Genomic DNA, 19,881 nt, shown 5'->3' on the forward strand with positions numbered 1-19,881 from the left:
CCGTGTATTTATCTACAAACCATTCTCTCGCCTTGGTTACCCTTTGCATTTCATCAACTGTGCCTACTCTCAAGCTAAACGAAATTTCTTTCATCCTAAACCTCCTTCCAACACTAGTAGCACTGTACTATGCCTTCCCTTCATATCTGAACTCAAAACTTTTACCAATACCTTTCGTCCTCTTGACATTAAGCTCGCCTTTCGACAAACTAACACACTTCGTAGCAAGACGGCGTCTGTATAGAGTAGAGGCAGGAAAGATTATTTTGGAGGAAGACCAATCAATGTGATGATAAGGATCCCTCACATGGCAGAAGAGAGCATTGTTAGTGTCTGCAGACTTAACACTTCTCTTGTGTTCTTTAAGTCTGTCATTCAGTGTACGGCCAATTTCGCCAAAGTATTGGAGAGGACAAGATGAACAGGAAATAGAGTAGACACCAGCAGCATTAGAAGCAGGAGGAGCAGTGTGAACTAGATTGCTACGAAGTGTGTTAGTTTGTCGAAAGGCGAGCTTAATGTCAAGAGGACGAAAGGTATTGGTAAAAGTTTTGAGTTCAGATATGAAGGGAAGGCATAGTACAGTGCTACTAGTGTTGGAAGGAGGTTTAGGATGAAAGAAATTTCGTTTAGCTTGAGAGTAGGCACAGTTGATGAAATGCAAAGGGTAACCAAGGCGAGAGAATGGTTTGTAGATAAGGGCAATTTGGTAATGATGATAGTTACAAGATACGAGCTAGATGGTGTTGAGTTGGGAAAGTCGGATTGCAAAAGGGATCTGGGAGTTATGATTAGTAAGAATTTAAAACCAAATGATCAATGCATGAATGCTCGTAATAAAGCAAATAGGACACTGGGATTTATTAATCGAAGCGTTAGTAACAAGACACCTGGTGTTATTTTCCAACTATATCCTGCTATGGTTAGACCCCATGTAGAATTTGCAGTTCAGTTTTGGTCGCCGTACTATAGAATGGATATAAATTCACTTGAACGTGTCCAGTATAGGATGACAAAGCTAATTCCCTAAATTAGAAACCTGTCATATGAAGAGAGATTAACAAAACTTAATGTTGCTGTAATATTATTATAGCAACAATGGAAGGTGTAGTGAAGGAACTGAAGAATCTCGTTAAAGCTCTGAGGACAGATTTGGATTCCCTACGGGAGGAAGTACGAAAGCTGAAACATCAGGAAGAAACAAAGGAGGCGACAAGTATTAAAAAGACCTTGTCTTGGCAAGTTGTAAAGGACAGGGGGCTTAAGAAGACTTTGACAAAGCCGCCTAATGACATCCTAAGGACGTCTAACGCATTTGCTGTGTTGGAGGACGAGTGCTGTGGTGAGCCTGCAGTTCAACGAGGAGGCAAAGGCAAAGCAACGAGGAGCAACGAAGCGCAGGTCGCTCAAAGTGCTCAAAAGGTAAAAGGAGGAACCAAGGGAATTTTTATTGCGTGAGATCACCAGGTGAGGTATTTAGACAGAACGTTTTGAGCCAGAGATAGGGAGAACAGGTTAAGAGTTTGCTATCCGGGAGCTGGAATTGGAGATATTGTTGGCAACATGAATGATATTATGGCTGCTAATAAAAATAAACCAATTATTGGTAATAGTGCAGGTGGAAATGATGTTAGGCGAGTTAGGAGTGAGGAACTAATACTGAGATTTAAGACAGCCATAGAACTAGTTAGAAGCAAGGGAGGAATCCCGATCATATGTGGCATTCTTCAAAGAAAGGAAGTTGGAAATGAATGGATGTCGAGGACACTTGGGGTCCCTCAATTTTGTCTAGCGTGGGTTGGACATGTATATGAGTGGGATTGAGTGGTTATAAATAAGGGCTGAATCGTATGGGCAAATAGGCCTTCAGCAGTTACCTTTGTTCTTATATTCTTATCTGGGAGTTTTGATTAGTAAAAATTGCCGGCTGGAAAGATATTGAAAATGAAATGCAAAATCGTAAATAGACAACTGGGAACACTTCTATGGAAGAAACGGAATGTATGCTAGTAATGGGGTGCATCTATCGAGGGCTGGGGTGGTTGTTGTTGTTGTTGCGATCTCGTTGGAACCAGTGGATGGAGGCGTTTGTTTGGGTTTGGGTTTAAACTGTTAGTAGATAGTGGTATGGGAATTGAAATGGAGGAAAGAGGTAATAAAAGTAAGTGTTTGTGGGAGAAACAAATTGGCAAAATGATTAGGGAAAGAGAAGGGCCTCAAAATAACAATACACTTAGGATATATTACACTAACATTAGAAGATTAAGAAATAAAATCAATGATTTAAATACTCTTGTCTGCACAGAAAAAATAGATATTATTACACCAACCGAAACGTGGATGAATGTAGAAAATAGAAAACTATTAGCTGAATATCAAATAAATGGATTTAAACTAGTACACACAGATAGATATATTAGACGGGGAGGGGGAGTAGCTATATAAGTTAGGGAAAATTTGAAATGTAATCTCAAAGATGGAATTAAAACTGAGCCACAAACAGAAACTATTTGGATAGAATTAAACGAAAAAGCAAATAATCTTATAGGAGTTATATACAGGCCACCAAACATAGACAGGAAGGAAGCAAAGCACCTATGAGGCGAAATATCTAGAGCATCTAGGACTAGCAGTACTTGTCATGGGTGACTTTAATTTTAGTGGAATAAATTGGTTTAACAGAACAGGGAATAATGAAGCAGAAGATTTTCAGGAATTAATTGAAGATTGGTTTCTTATGCAACACATTAAGGAACAAACGTGGGTAAGTAATATTTTAGATTTAGTGTTAACTAACAGGGAAACGCAAATTAATGCCATCGAAATAGGGAGTGAGCTAGGGAACAGTGATCATAAAGAAATCAGATTCAGCATTGGATGGAATAGATCTGTAGGGGGAAAATTCTATTTAAGTGCCTTATTTTCGAAAAGATTATTTCAATAGCCTAAGAAATGTTTTGGGTCAAATAGATTGGAAAGTCTTGGGCATGGGGGCGGGCCGGTCTTGGAGCGAGACGTGAACCCAGCGATAGGAGACGTAAATTTCGATGTGGATTCAAAATATAACTTATTTAAAAATATTCTAAGCAAAGCACAGGAAGGTAGTATAACTTATAAATTGAATAGATCAAATACTAATTGCATCTGCAAATCTTTTGACCATTTCAAAACCCTATTTAGATCGACATGAAGTGATAGTGAGTCTTCTTCCATGTTTATTTCTCTATCGATTTTTGTATCATCCGCAAATTTGCAAATGTTGCTACTCAAACCTGATTCTAAATCATTTATATATATTATAAACAACAGAGGTCCCAGGACAAAGTCTTGATGCATTCCACTTAAAACATTCTCCCATACAGACTTAACCCCATTTATATTAACTCTATGTTTCCTTTGGTATAGCCATGCCCTAATCCAACTTAATATAGCACCCCCAATGCCATGAGCCTCTATCTTCTTAATCAGTCTTTCATGTGGCACTGTATCAAAGCTTTGCTAAAGTCAAGGTACACAACATCGCAATCCTTACCACTATCTATTGCCTCAACTATATAGTTGAGGCAATAGATAGCTGCCTCAACTATATATGTATAACTATATATGTATATACATAGTTGAGTATATATGTATATATATGTCGTACCTAGTAGCCAGAACACGCTTCTCGGCCTACTATGCAAGGCCTGATTTGCCTAACAGGCCGAGAGATTTTCTTTATTTTCAATAAATTGTTTCCAATTAGCTTATTTGAATGATTATTATTATATTATATTAAGAACATATATTATTGACTTAATTGTGATAGTTTAGGTTAGGTTAAGATTGGTTAGGTTAGGTAGGGTTGGTTAGGTTCGGTCATATATCTACGTTAGTTTTAACTCAAATTTTAAAAAATTTACTCGTACAAAATGAAATGGATAGCTTTACTATTTCATAAGAAAAAAATATTGTAAAATATATTCAGGAAAACTTGGCTTATTAGGCAAATCGGGCCTTGCATAGTAGGTCAAGTACGACGTTCTGGCTACTAGGTGCAACATTATACACACATATATATACATATGCGAACAAGCCTGAATGGTCCCCAGGACTATATGCAACTGAAAACTCACACCACAGAAGTGACTCGAACCCATACTGCCAGGAGCACTCTGCTGGCGTACATGCTCCCTTAACCGCTCAACCAACATGACCGGACAAAGAGGATGGTAGCTGAGGCTATTTCCATCCCCCGCCGGCACTCAGTTGGTAATCTTGGGCATGGTATTTTATCAAATCATCTCATTCTTTGGGGCACACGTGAGGAACACAAATGCGAACAAGCCTGAACGGTCTGCAGGCATATATGCCACTGAAAACTCACACCGCAGAAGTGACTCGAACCCATACTGCCAGGAGCACTCTGCATTCTGACGTACAGGAAGCCTTAACCACTCGACCAACAACACCGGACAAAATAGGATGGTAGCTGAGGTTATTACCATCCCCCCCCTGGCACTCGGTTGGTAATCTTGGGCATGATATTTTATCAAATCACCTCATTCTTTGAGGCACACTGCCGCCCCTGGCACCACCACCACTACACTGCTACCCCTAGAACCACCATCGCCACACTGCCACCTCTAGCACCACCACACTGCCACCCCGCGGCATCACCACACTGCCACCAATGGCACCACCACCACACTGCCACCCCTGGCACCATCACCACCACACTGCCACCCCTAGAACCACCATCGCCACACTGCTACCTCTAGCACCACCACACTGCCACCCCTACCACTACCACCACTGCAACCCCTGGAACCACCACCACACTGCCACCCCACGGCATCACCACACTACCACCCCGCGGCATCACCACACTGCCACCCCTCTCACCACCACCACCCTGCCACCCCTGGCACTACCACCACTGCAACCCCTGGAACCACCACCACACTGCCACCCTACAGCATCACCACACTACCACCCTGCGGCATCACCACACTGCCACCCCTCTCACCACCACCACACTGCCACCCCTGGCACCACCACCACCACCACACTGCCACCCCTGGCACCACTACCACCACCACACTGCCATCCTTGGCACCACCACCACCACCACACTGCCACCCCTGGCACCACCACCACCACCACCACACTGCCACCCCTGACACCACCACCATGTTACCACCCTTGAGACTAAATAAGGTTCTTCTCCCCGCAGTGCAATAAAAAAGATAATAATTCGGCCTTGCCAACAACTGTCTAGGGGTAAATATACATCACTGCATAAAATGGAGAACAATATATTTATGCTAAGGGGGACAAACATAACAACACTTAAAGTATAAATAATAACCAGAAATATTCTTCAGCATGCAAATCATAGAATAACCTCCTTATTGAGACATGAGCACTATCACTAAGACATGGATTAATTAGAGAGATATATACAATATCATCTAACCAGATAATTAACATTTATATGGGCTAAAATAACAGTGACCAATGACTTAACTTAAACCATGACTCCTCATGACCGCAGCCGCCACGCTTCTGCCCCACGCCTTGGTCCGCAGGCCAAGCGTCTACCCAAAAATCAACTAACCGTCCACACAAACATTGTGGAAAATCTAATAATAAAACGCAGCACTAATATTCAAAACATTGTTAAACTAAAGAGTAGTAAACACTGGTACAACATTCCATACAATAATACAGAAACCAAATATGGGCATAACTCAATGTAAAACTATAAACACTCGATTGACAACAATGTTCCCACACTGGCCATATCCAAATATGGTCAACCGCCCACACGGAGAAACTACATGAGAAATTAACACCAAAAGCCTCACACAATATAATGTAACTCAGGCACACTGCTGCATGCTATAATATATACATACAAAATCTTATATCATACAACTAGATGCTATATTAAAGAACAAGACAATAAAGTAATATGAGAATCAAGAGTAATGGCAGAATCCTAGTGAGATTCGTTACATCCCTCCCGTACCCCTAAGAAAAAAATGAAATTAACTGAAGGTTGATTTCATTTTTTTTGACTGCATGAAATATAACATGTAATATAACATGAAAATAAAACATGAAAATGCTTCGACTAAAATTCAAGTGCAAAGCAATGAAATCTCACACAGTAAAAAAAATACAAAAATACATATTCATACATCTTATGAATAGAACATTACATTTTATGGCACTGCAACAGGAAATCCCCTGGATAAGGTATCAGCTTAAGTGGACGCAGGAGTGTCAGAACTCTTTTCAGAAGTTGAAAGGAATTCTCTCTTAATTAATGGTACACGCTGGATATGCCCTCCAAGTCCCTGCAATAACACTACCTCTCCAGTGTCTTCTGTGCTAACATCAGTAAGAACACGGCGAGAAATTATAGACTGGGAAGCACCAGTGTCCCTTAACAACTGGACTGGTTTCCAGGTTCCACTAGTACATAGTAGGGTTCCCGAATGTAGGAATAGATCAAAATTAGTCATCCACTTGGGCATGACTGGAGCAACATTGGCATTAATGGTTTGCAAACCCCTACTCAAAATTAGACCAGTTGGTCTCAACTCAGGGTGCAAAGCATAACATGAATTTACCACATGACCTCTTCTCCTGCAATGCGTGCAATACCTGCTAGTGGTCGGAACAGCCGAACCCACTGCAGGCTTAATCACTACATTACTTGAGGGTGACAACCCTGTCGGTTTCTCAGATTTAGGCTTTACAGGAGAAGGGTTAAGGGGAGAAGGTGAAGTAGCTGGTCGAGTCTGGAAAACATGGTTTTTATGAGCATAATGATTAGTTTTAACATTAAAATGGTTCATTGGTGCTCTGAAAGGTACTTTTGTAAGTAGTTCATGTTCATCAGCTAGCTTGGCTAATTTGATAAGATCAGTGGTTTGTTTATTTTCAGCCATAAATAAAGCTAATTTCTCTGGTAGACACCCCACTACTTCCTCAGTTACTATGAGGTCTCTTAAAGTCTCAAACTCAGTAATATTAAGTGCTTTAATCCATCTGTCAAAGTGATTTAATTTTACTCTTACAAAGTCAGAAATAGTCTGGTCATGTGCTCTTTTTAAACTTCTGAATTTAATTCTATGTGCCTTTGGGATCTGCTGGTAAGCATTCAAAATACTTTGCTGAACAAATTTAAAATCGAAAGAATTCTCAGCCGGCAAAGATGCAAATACCTCTTGAGCTTTACCCTTAAATTGTCCTTGTAATATGCTAACCCATTGATCGACAGGCCAGTTCATGCTGACTGCTAGTTTCTTAAAGTGCAAGAAAAATATTTCTGGATCTTCTTCACTAAACTTAGGTAATTCTACATGTTTACTGTACTTGGAAGAACTATTTGTACTCTCTGGATTATTACTAGTGTTACCTTGCCCTGCTGCAATTCTCTGCTGTTCTAACCTGTTATTATTTTCAGCAATACACTGCTGAATTTCTAATTGTCTAGTCTGCTGCTCGGTTTGTTTAGTTTGTTGCTCTGCTAGTCTTAACTGAGCCTCCAACTCAAGGTGTTTTGTCTGGTTCTGCAACTCCAACCTCTGCTTGTCTGCTTCCAGCCTAGCCATTTCTAATTGAGTCTCCAACTCCAACTTTAAGATTGCCACCTTGTCACTTGACTCTTCTTCTAACTCTCCCAAACACTCTTCTTCAAGTCTCTCCTCCTCCACCAAGTGTGTGACAATCACTCTTAACACTTGAGCTTTCAACATTTTACTGGAAACTGCTATGTTCAATCTATCAGCCAGCAATAACAAACCAGACTTCTTTAAGTCTTTAATTTTGGCACTACCACCAACACACTGCTACCCCTGGCACCACCACCACCACGACACTGCTACCCCTGGCACTACCACCACCACACTGCCACCCCTGGCACCACCACCACCACATTGCCACCCTCTAGCACCACCACCACCACACTGCCACCCCTGGCACCACCACCACCACCACACTGCCACCCCTGGCACTACCACCACTGCAACCCCTGGAACCACCACCACACTGCCACCCTACGGCATCACCACACTACCACCCTGCGGCATCACCACACTGCCACCCCTCTCACCACCACCACCACCACACTGCCACCCCTGGCACCACCACCACCACCACACTACCACCCCTGGCACCACTACCACCACCACACTGCCACCCTTGGCACCACCACCACCACCACACTGCCACCCCTGGCACCACCACCATCACCACACTGCCACCACTCTCACCACCACCACCACCACACTGCCACCCCTGGCACCACAACCACCACCACACTGCCACCCCTGGCACCACTACCACCACCACACTGCCACCCCTGGCACCACCACCACCAACACACTGCCACCCCTGACACCACCACCACAACACTGCCACCCCTGGCACCACCACCAACACACTGCTACCCCTGGCACCACCACCACCACGACACTGTCACCCCTGGCACTACCACCACCACACTGCCACCCCTGGCACCACCACCACCACATTGCCACCCTCTAGCACCACCACCACCACACTGCCACCCCTGGCACCACCACCACCACACTGCCACCCCTGGCACCACCACCACTACCACAATGCCACCCCTGGCACCACCACCACCACCACAATGCCACCCCTGGCACCACCACCACCACACTGCCACCCCTCGCACCCCCACCACCAACACACTGCCACCCCTGACACCACCACCACCACCACCACCACACTGCCACCCCTGGCACCACCACCACCACACTGCCACCCCTGGCACCACCACCACCACACTGCCACCCCTGGCACCACCACCACCACCACAATGCCACCCCTGGCACCACCACCACCACCACACTGCCACCCCTGGTACCACCACCACCACACTGCCACCCTTGGCACCACCACCACCACCACACTGCCACCCCTGTCACCACCACCACCACACTGCCACCCCTGGCACCACCACCACCACACAGCCACCCCTGGCACCACCACCACACTGCCACCCCTGGCACCACCACCACCACACTGCCACCCCTGGCACCACCACCACCACCACACTGCCACCCCTGGCACCACCACCACCACACTGCCACCCCTGGCACCACCCCCACACTGCCACCCCTGGCACCACCACCACCACCACCCCCACACTGCCACCCCTGGCACCACCCCCACACTGCCACCCCTGGCACCACCACCCCCACACTGCCACCCCTGGCACCACCACCACCACCACCACCACCACCACACTGCCACCCCTGGCACCACCACCACCACCACCACCCCCACACTGCCACCACCACCACCACCCCCACACTGCCACCCCTGGCACCACCACCACACTGCCACCCCTGGCACCACCACCACACTGCCACCCCTGGCACCACCCCCACACTGCCACCACTGGCACCACCACCACACTGCCACCTCTGGCACCACCACCACCACACTGCCACCCCTGGCACCACCCCAACACTACCACCCCTGGCACCACCCCCACACTGCCACCCACAGGCACCACCACAACACTGCCACCCCTGGCACCACCACCACACTGCCACCCCTGGCACCACCACCACCACACTGCCACCCCTGGCACCACCACCACCACACTGCCACCCCTGGCACCACCACCACCACACTGCCACCCCTGGCACCACCACCACCACCACACTGCCACCTCTGGCACCACCACCACCACACTGCCACCCCTGGCACCACCACCACCACACTGCCACCCCTGGCACCACCACCACCACCACACTGCCACCCCTGGCACCACCACCACCACCACACTGCCACCCCTGGCACCACCACCACCACCACACTGCCACCCCTGGCACCACCACCACCACCACACTGCCACCCCTGTCACCACCACCACCACCACACTGCCACCCCTGGCACCACCACCACCACCACAGTGCCACCCCTGGCACCACTACCATATTGCCACCTCTGGCACTACCACTATACTGCCACCGCTGGCACCACCACCATATTGCCACCCCTGGCACCACCACCACCACCACACTGCCACCAATGGCACCACTACCATATTGCCACCTCTGGCACCACCACTATTCTGCCACCACTGGCACCACCACTGCCACCCCTGGCACAACAACAACCACTGCCACCCCTAGCAACACCACACTGCCACCCCTGGCATCACCACTGCCACCCCTGGCACCACCACGGCCACCCCTGAGTAGTGAATAAGGAGACAGATTGAGGTAAAAAAAATTCAGAAACGGTTGGGCACTTCCATGCCGACTTGACCCTGTCGGGCCAGATCGTCCATCCCTCTTGTTTTAGGTGGTTAGGTTAGGGCACAGTCAGCGCGCTCCTGGCTGGCTGGCGGTGGTGGTGTGGTGGTCCCCCCTGGGGTCCCGGGGGGACCACCACCCATGGTGTACCTGAGGAACTGGTGCCCTATCCTAACCTGTTTTTTTGCACGATTCGGCTCGAGCTTTTAAGATGAGTCTAGGGCCTCAAGGAGGGGGTCTCTACTTATGAGAGGTACTGAGGATGAATGTTCAATAGTTGGAAACCAAACAATACACTGGTGAAAGGCGTATAAACGTTTTTGGAGTATTTTAATGGCATGAGCAAAATGCACGATTTGTCCCGGGGGTGTTACGAGAGTACTACGGTATCAATTTGGGGGCCCTTACTTTTGAATGGATCAGAGGGTGAATGTTCAATAGATTCAAACCAAGAAACGCAGTTGAAAGCGAATATAGAAGTTTTTGGAGTACTTTAATGAGGCTATGACTGAATAGTATAGGGAGCCCTTGGGCACAGCTCCATTTTCTGTAATGGTCAGAGGTGGATAACCCCAGTGGGGGTCAAGCATACAAGGGGGGGTCAAGATTCCTTACAAAGACCAAGTTTGGATATATAGGTGTAGTAAGCCTTATCTTGAATTTGCATGATACTGTGGGGTACATTGACATGAAGGGCGAGTCATAGAACAGGATCTGCATGTGAGATGGGTCATATTGGGGTTTTAAAGAAGTTAAGATAGCTTTAAAGAGTCCTGTGTGCTTGATAGTGGGGAAATGTTCAGTCAATAATTCTCGTGTTTTGAATCTGAATGAGGGGTTCTAGTTTGCGTTCTAGTCGTAAAATGAGTTCCTTAGTATATTTGCTATGGAAAATGAGCTTTCAGTACTCTATATAATTTGAAATGAGGTCAAGAAAGACATGTTTATGTGCGGGAAGAGTCAGGTTGGAAACTGTTTATTCCAGTCATCCCCCCTTGGCTTTGCTCCGTTTTCTGTAGCTAAAGTAAAGATTCCATTTTCTGTGGTATTCAGTTGAATACTGGTGAAAAAGGCATACTTGCATTTGTATGGTTCTAACCTGTTTGTAGATTTTATAGATATATTTTTCGGGCCTCAAATTAGATATTAATATGAAAAATAGCATCAAATGTACGTCTATCTTTTGTAATAAACGTTACAAGCATTAACAATATCTGTGATATTTCATAGCATACGAAAAGAAGTTTAAATAGTGGGGCCTCAGCCATATTGTGTTGGGGTTTGACACTCCAAACATTATTTTGACACTCGTAAATATACTATAAAGGAAAGTAGTTGAGTGGTTTAAGCAATTTAATATATACTGGGAATCTGTTCATATTCTGTATTAAATTTCATTTTTTAACATCATAATAGTTTTCAGCTATTGTGGTGGGGGCCCAATAACTTCATATAGCGCAACAACTGGCGCTCTCTGTACTTAGTCCCCCCCTAAACTTAAAACTGTTGCACAATCTTACTTAAACACATTGCTAAACTCTTATGCACAAACAAAAACTCAATTTTTAACTTACACAAATAAACCCAGGGCTTTCACATTCGCGCAAAATACTTATTCCCCCCCCTAAACTTAAAACAGTTGCACAATCTTACTTAAACACATTGCTAAACTCTTATACACAAACAAAAACTCAATTTTTAACTTACACAAATAAACCCAGGGCTTTCACATTCGCGCAAAATACTTAGTCCCCCCTAAACTTAAAACAGTTGCACAATCTTACTTAAACACATTGCTAAACTCTTATACACAAACAAAAACTCAATTTTTAACTTACACAAATAAACGCAGGGCTTTCACATTCGCGCAAATACTTAGTCCCCCCTAAACTTAAAACAGTTGCACAATCTTACTTAAACACATTGCTAAACTCTTATACACACAAACAAAAACTCAATTTTTAACTTACACAAATAAACCCAGGGCTTTCACATTCGCGCAAAATACTTAGTCCCCCCTAAACTTAAAACAGTTGCACAATCTTACTTAAACACATTGCTAAACTCTTATACACAAACAAAAACTCAATTTTTAACTTACACAAATAAACCCAGGGCTTTCACATTCGCGCAAAATACTTAGTCCCCCCTAAACTTAAAACAGTTGCACAATCTTACTTAAACACATTGCTAAACTCTTATACACAAACAAAAACTCAATTTTTAACTTACACAAATAAACCCAGGGCTTTCACATTCGCGCAAAATACTTAGTCCCCCCTGAACTTAAAACAGTTGCACAATCTTACTTAAACACATTGCTAAACTCTTATACACACAAACAAAAACTCAATTTTTAACTTACACAAATAAACCCAGGGCTTTCACATTCGCGCAAAATACTTAGTCCCCCCTAAACTTGAACACTCACAATCTTACGGTGCTTTAATTTCCAAAGCCTTCCAAACCTGCACTGGGTCCTGCCCAGCTGACTGCGGCTGGATGGATTACAATTGAGCCAAAAACAGTTGGTCAGGGCGAGATACGGCCTCATTTTTAGAGACATTTACTATAGCAAAAGCTTGAACGTCGAGAACTGAATGCGGGCCTGCACGAGAGTTGTTCTTGGCACTCAAATGTTTAGAGATTAAAATACATAGAATCTGCAAGAGCCCACCCAAGTCGCTCACGCGGGCAATAGACATGTTTTTCGCCCAAGTGTATTTATTTAAAATAAAAATACGTCAGATAGAAAGATTTTCGCATTGCTATTATATTTACCTTATAAAGCCTCTTTATAAAAATGATATGCCACTGCGTATTATGATTGTTTTATAATAAATATTGCATAAATACTTACACGATTTCATAAACAAAAAATTATTTTAATGAGCCATGTTAGGAAGGCATCATCATTACAATAAATGCAAACTTTTAAACTAACTTAAAAGATATATCTCATAGAGGAAGATTTATTCTTCAAGATATATGTTATTGTTAAAGAGTTTCATTCTGTATCAAAAGGTTGTCAATGTTTTCAAAACTCTGGCCTACAAATTTTTTTTTAAGGTTTTCCGAGGGAGTAAATCTTGCTTCCTCTCTTTCTCCCACGTGTGTCCTCATTTGGACCCGATGCAGAGTTACCTTTGTGCAAGTCCTGATTCAGTTCCCCAACGTCCAAACTATTGGACATTGCATAATTTCACTAAATAATGCGGTATTTTAGTTGCCCCCTCTAATTATAGAGATTTTAATCTCTAAACATTTGAGTGTCAAGAACAACTCTCGTGCAGGCCGTGTTCAGTCCCCGACGTTCAAGCTTTTTTCTATAGTAAATGTCTCTAAAATGAGGCCGTATCTCGCCCTGACCAACTGTTTTTGGCTCAATTGTAACCCATCCAGCAGCTGTCTGCTGGATAGAAGGGCAGTGGGCCTGATAAAAATACAAAAAAAAAATAAACATAAATTGTTAGACTAGCTCTTTACATATGCTAGTTGTTTAATTTATTAGATGATGATGCAAGAGGAGCCAGTACACATCTATGGATCAACCAATAAAAGCAGCAGACTTCTAGATGTTACTACTGCTCGGCTTAGCCCCCCCCCCCCCGTAGCAAGATGGGAATAGGGGGGGGGGGCTGCATTAATAAAATGAATTAAAACTAACATTCAATTATATATTCTCAAACTTATGCAAAAAAAAACTTTACAATCACATTTGCAAAACTTGCACAAATTAATTTTGGCAATTTCGTTTACCTATTATTTTTTTGTTTTTCTTGCTTGAGCCAAAAATGAATTGTTGGGTTCATTACCAGAGTCCATTTCCCACCATGGTAACCCTTCCCACTACCCGCCCCACATGATGGGATTCATAATAAATGAACTAAACTAGCATTCAATTATATTCTCAACAAACTTATGCAACCCCCATACAATTACATTAGCAAGCTAACACAAATTCATTGAGCAAGTTTAACTATTCGCATACTTTGCGTCATTATATAATGGAATACGAAAAGGAAATTCGCAGAATTCAGAGATAACACCATCAATGGAGTCCAAGAAATACGCTTGTATTTCATTCATAATGATGCGCTGCCAGGAATCTTAGCAAAGTAACCAAAATATTTGCTTACTGTATGTATGTGCAGGATGCACATGACTCTCCGGTTAGGCGGTTGTGGAGTGAGACCAGCAACTGCAGACTTCCCATTGTCGTAAAAATGCCTTGCATAGAGACCGTTGCAAGCCTCTTGTTGAATCACTTAGGGTGCATATATGTGTGTGTATGTAACGAGCTTTCAAGAGATTGTCACTTACATAGCTAAACAATATGTATTGTTCAGTTTCCAAATCAATTATGGGGCTCTCGAACCCTTTTCCCCCGCTACATGCGGGAGATCCCTTTTATTTTCAGCTAAAATATGCATTATATTCAGGGGGGTTCGCCGTGTCATAGCACAACCAAAAGCCCAATATACTCCCTTAAACTTTCCCTATACGTCAACTTTTCCGTTGTACGTCAGGCTGCGAGCAGCCGCGTCCAACAGCCTGGTTGATCAGTCCGGCAACCAGGAGGCCTGGTCGACGACCGGGCCGCGGGGACGCTATGCCCCGGAAGCACCTCAAGGTAACCTCAAGGTATCCCATCTAAATTTAAAAAAAAATGCATTTCCAATACCCAATATATATATATATATATATATATATATATATATATATATATATATATATATGTATATATATATATATATATATATATATATATATATATATATATATATATATGTATATATATATATATATATATATATATATATATATATATATATATATATATATATATATATATATATATATATATATATATATATATATATACTGTCCCTCCCCCTCCCCCACCCACTCAACCCCCCCCCCCCCCCAGGAATAGGCTTGATTTGTTCAAGCCAAAGCCCAATTCACCCGAGTTTTCTCTGTCTCATCTAAAAATAACGTTCATTTCCAATGCCCATTATCCAGCCACCACATATTCCCCATTCCCAAGACCATTTCAGTGTTAGTGCTGTGGCCATCTACCTAATTTCATCCCAATTAATGACAATTCCCCATTAAATATTGGCAAAAATATGCCAAATCATATCACAGCCAAAGCCCATTTCACCCAAGTTTTACCTATCCCATATAAATTTAATGTGCATTTTCAATATCTAATATCCAGGTGCCCTATGTCACGCCCTATTCCCAAGACCATTTCATAGCGCAGTGTCCATCCAGCTGTTTCCAAATATCCAGATGTGTTTATATATCTTCAATCCTACGAAACCAGACCTAACCTAACACACAGCTAAGGCCAAATTTATCCCAATTTAATCCAATTTCCACCTAATTTGATCCAATTTATTCAAATTTAATCCAATTCCCGCCAAATTTACCCGAGTTTACCATTTCATAGCACAACCAAAGCCCCAATTTGACCAAGTTTCACCTATCCCAATTAAATTTAATGTGAATCTTCAATATCAGGTCGCCCCCTCCAATGTCACAGCCTATTCCCAAAGACCATTTCATAGTAATAGTGCAGTGTTCATCCAGCCATTTCCATGTTCCAGATGTGTTTATATATCATCAAACCTACCAAAAGCAGACCTAACCCAATACGGCTAAGGCCAAATTTAACCAAATTTTCCCCAATTTAAGATAATTTCCACCTAATTTGCCACAATTTTATCCAATTTCCACCAAATTTTACCATAGTTCACCTTATCATAGCACAGCCAAAGCCCCAGTTTGTCCAAGTTTCACCCATTCCATATAACTTTTATGTGTATTTCCAGTATCCAATATCCAGTGGTCGATGTCATACTTCATTCTTAGAGACCATTTCATAGTGATAGTGTAGGGTCCGACGAGCCATTTCCAATATACAGATGCGTTTATATACATCAATCCTACCTAAAAACCAGACCGAACCCTAACATGGCTAAGACCAAATTTAACCAAATGTATCACAATTTAAGACAATTTTTACCTAATTTGCCCCAATTTATCCAAATTTAAGACATTTTCTACCAAATTTACCCGATTTTACGTATTATAGCAAGGTCAATGCCCAATTTTCCCCCCAAGTTTCGCCTATTCCATACACTGCAAATTTAAGGCGCATTTTCAATATGCAGTCCAATAATCTCGACTGTTTTCTTTTTTTATTTGTTAGTTATGGATCTTTGTTAAATATTGTATTTTATATTCTTAAAATTTTCCTTAACCTTGAAAATGCACATTAAATTTATATGGGATAGGTAAAACTTGGGTGAAATGGGCTTTGGCTGTGATATGATTTGGCATATTTTTGCCAATATTTAATGGGGAATTGTCATTAATTGGGATGAAATTAGGTAGATGGCCACAGCACTAACACTATGAAATGGTCTTGGGAATGGGGAATATGTGGTGGCTGGATAATGGGCATTGGAAATGAACGTTATTTTTAGATGAGACAGAGAAAACTCGGGTGAATTGGGCTTTGGCTTGAACAAATCAGGCCTATTCCTGGGGGGGGTGGGGGGTGGGGGTTGAGTCGGTGGGGGAGGGGGAGGGACAGTATATATATATATATATATATATATATATATATATATATATATATATATATATATATATTTTATTAAATATGACCGAAAAAGCAAGATTAATAATTCTAACACGAATTTTCTCAATCTTTCGTACATTATGCTTCACTGTTGGAGGTAAATCAAAAATCACTTCTCCAAAATTCATTTTTATTTCTAGTCTGACGCGACACGGGCGCGTTTCGTAAAACTTATTACATTTTCAAAGACTTCACAAATACACAACTGATTAGAACTTGCGTTTCCCTGATTTTATATCTACATTTGAGTGAGGTGGGAAGGGTGATGTGGCATTACATTTGAGTAAGGTGGGAAGGATGATGTGGCATTAGAGGATATTAATAGGGTATTAAAAGTATCAACACAAGACAGAACACGAAACAATGGATATTGAATAGAAGTGTTTGTAGAAAGCCTATTGGTCCATATTTCTTGATGCTTCTATATTGGAGCGGAGTCTTGAGGTGGGTAGAATACCCACCTCAATAGAATAGAATTCTACCCACCTCAAGACTCCGCTCCAATATAGAAGCATCAAGAAATATGGACCAATAGGCTTTCTACAAACACTTCTATTCAATATCCATTGTTTCGTGTTCTGTCTTGTGTTGATACTTTTAATACCCTATTAATATCCTCTAATGCCACATCATCCTTCCCACCTTACTCAAATGTAATGCCACATCACCCTTCCCACCTCACTCAAATGTAGATATAAAATCAGGGAAACGCAAGTTCTAATCAGTTGTGTATTTGTGAAGTCTTTGAAAATGTAATAAGTTTTACGAAACGCGCCCGTGTCGCGTCAGACTAGAAATAAAAATGAATTTTGGAGAAGTGATTTTTGATTTACCTCCAACAGTGAAGCATAATGTACGAAAGATTGAGAAAATTCGTGTTAGAATTATTAATCTTACTTTTTCGGTCATATTTAATAAAATATGTCTACAGGAAAGACTGCTACCAAAATATACTAATATATATATATATATATATATATATATATATATATATATATATATATATATATACATATATATATATATATATATATATATATATATATATATATATATATATATATATATATATATATATATATATATATATATATTGGGTATTGGAAATGCATTTTTTTTAAATTTAGATGGGATACCTTGAGGTTACCTTGAGGTGCTTCCGGGGCATAGCGTCCCCGCGGCCCGGTCGTCGACCAGGCCTCCTGGTTGCCGGACTGATCAACCAGGCTGTTGGACGCGGCTGCTCGCAGCCTGACGTACAACGGAAAAGTTGACGTATAGGGAAAGTTTAAGGGAGTATATTGGGCTTTTGGTTGTGCTATGACACGGCGAACCCCCCTGAATATAATGCATATTTTAGCTGAAAATAAAAGGGATCTCCCGCATGTAGCGGGGGGAAAGGGTTCGAGAGCCCCATAATTGATTTGGAAACTGAACCCTACATATTGTTTAGCTATGTAAGTGACAATCTCTTGAAAGCTCGTTACATACACACACATATATGCACCCTAAGTGATTCAACAAGAGACTTGCAACGGTCTCTATGCAAGGCATTTTTACGACAATGGGAAGTCTGCAGTTGCTGGTCTCACTCCACAACCGCCTAACCGGAGAGTCATGTGCATCCTGCACATACATACAGTAAGCAAATATTTTGGTTACTTTGCTAAGATTCCTGGCAGCGCATCATTATGAATGAAGTACAAGCGTATTTCTTGGACTCCATTGATGGTGTTATCTCTGAATTCTGCGAATTTCCTTTTCGTATTCCATTATATAATGACGCAAAGTATGCGAATAGTTAAACTTGCTCAATGAATTTGTGTTAGCTTGCTCATGTAATTGTATGGGGGTTGCATAAGTTTGTTGAGAATATAATTGAATGCTAGTTTAGTTCATTTATTATGAATCCCATCATGTGGGGCGGGTAGTGGGAAGGGTTACCACGGTGGGAAATGGACTCTGGTAATGAACCCAACAATTCATATTTGGCTCAAGCAAGAAAAACAAAAAAATAATGGGTAAACGAAATTGCCAAAATTAATTTGTGCAAGTTTTGCAAATGTGATTGTAAAGTTTTTTTTTTGCATAAGTTTGAGAATATATAATTGAATGTTAGTTTTAATTCATTTTATTAATGCAGCCCCCCCCCCTATTCCCATCTTGCTACAGGGGGGGGGGGCTAAGCCGAGCAGTAGTAACATCTAGAAGTCTGCTGCTTTTATTGGTTGATCCATAGATGTGTACTGGCTCCTCTTGCATCATCATCTAATAAATTAAACAACTAGCATATGTAAAGAGCTAGTCTAACAATTTATGTTTATTTTTTTTTTATTTTTATCAGGCCCACTGCCCTTCTATCCAGCAGACAGCTGCTGGATGGGTTACAATTGAGCCAAAAACAGTTGGTCAGGGCGAGATACGGCCTCATTTTAGAGACATTTACTATAGAAAAAAGCTTGAACGTTGGGGACTGAACGCGGCCTGCACGAGAGTTGTTCTTGACACTCAAATGTTTAGAGATTAAAATCTCTATAATTATAGGGGGCAACTAAAATACCGCATTATTTAGTGAAATTTTGCAATGTCCAATAGTTTGGACGTTGGGGAACTGAATCAGGACTTGCACAAAGGTAACTCTGCATCCAGTCCAAATGAGGACACACGTGGGAGAAAGAGAGGAAGCAAGATTTACTCCCTCAGAAAACCTTAAAAAAAAATTTGTAGGCCAGAGTTTTGAAAACATTGACAACCTTTTGATACAGAATGAAACTCTTTAACAATAACATATATCTCGAAGAATAAATCTTCCTCTATGAGATATATCTTTTAAGTTAGTTTTAAAGTTTGCATTTATTGTAATGATGATGCCTTCCTAACATGGCTCATTAAAATAATTTTTTGTTTATGAAATCGTGTAAGTATTTATGCAATATT

At 42.1% G+C, this 19,881-nt stretch overlaps 1 protein-coding gene across 1 annotated transcript in view; it reads left to right on the forward strand.

Moving 5' to 3' along the window:
- The first annotated feature begins 1,098 nt into the window (after positions 1-1,098).
- The window catches only part of LOC138357652 (trichohyalin-like), a 139,894-nt gene continuing 121,111 nt past the window's right edge, over positions 1,099-19,881 (forward strand). Inside the window, exon 1 of the mRNA XM_069314657.1 lies at positions 1,099-1,422. Within this exon, the coding sequence (XP_069170758.1) occupies positions 1,099-1,422 (324 nt within the window). The remainder of the gene's footprint in view (positions 1,423-19,881) is intronic.

Source organism: Procambarus clarkii, chromosome 79 (assembly GCF_040958095.1).
Source record: "Procambarus clarkii isolate CNS0578487 chromosome 79, FALCON_Pclarkii_2.0, whole genome shotgun sequence".
Lineage (NCBI taxonomy): Eukaryota > Metazoa > Arthropoda > Malacostraca > Decapoda > Cambaridae > Procambarus > Procambarus clarkii.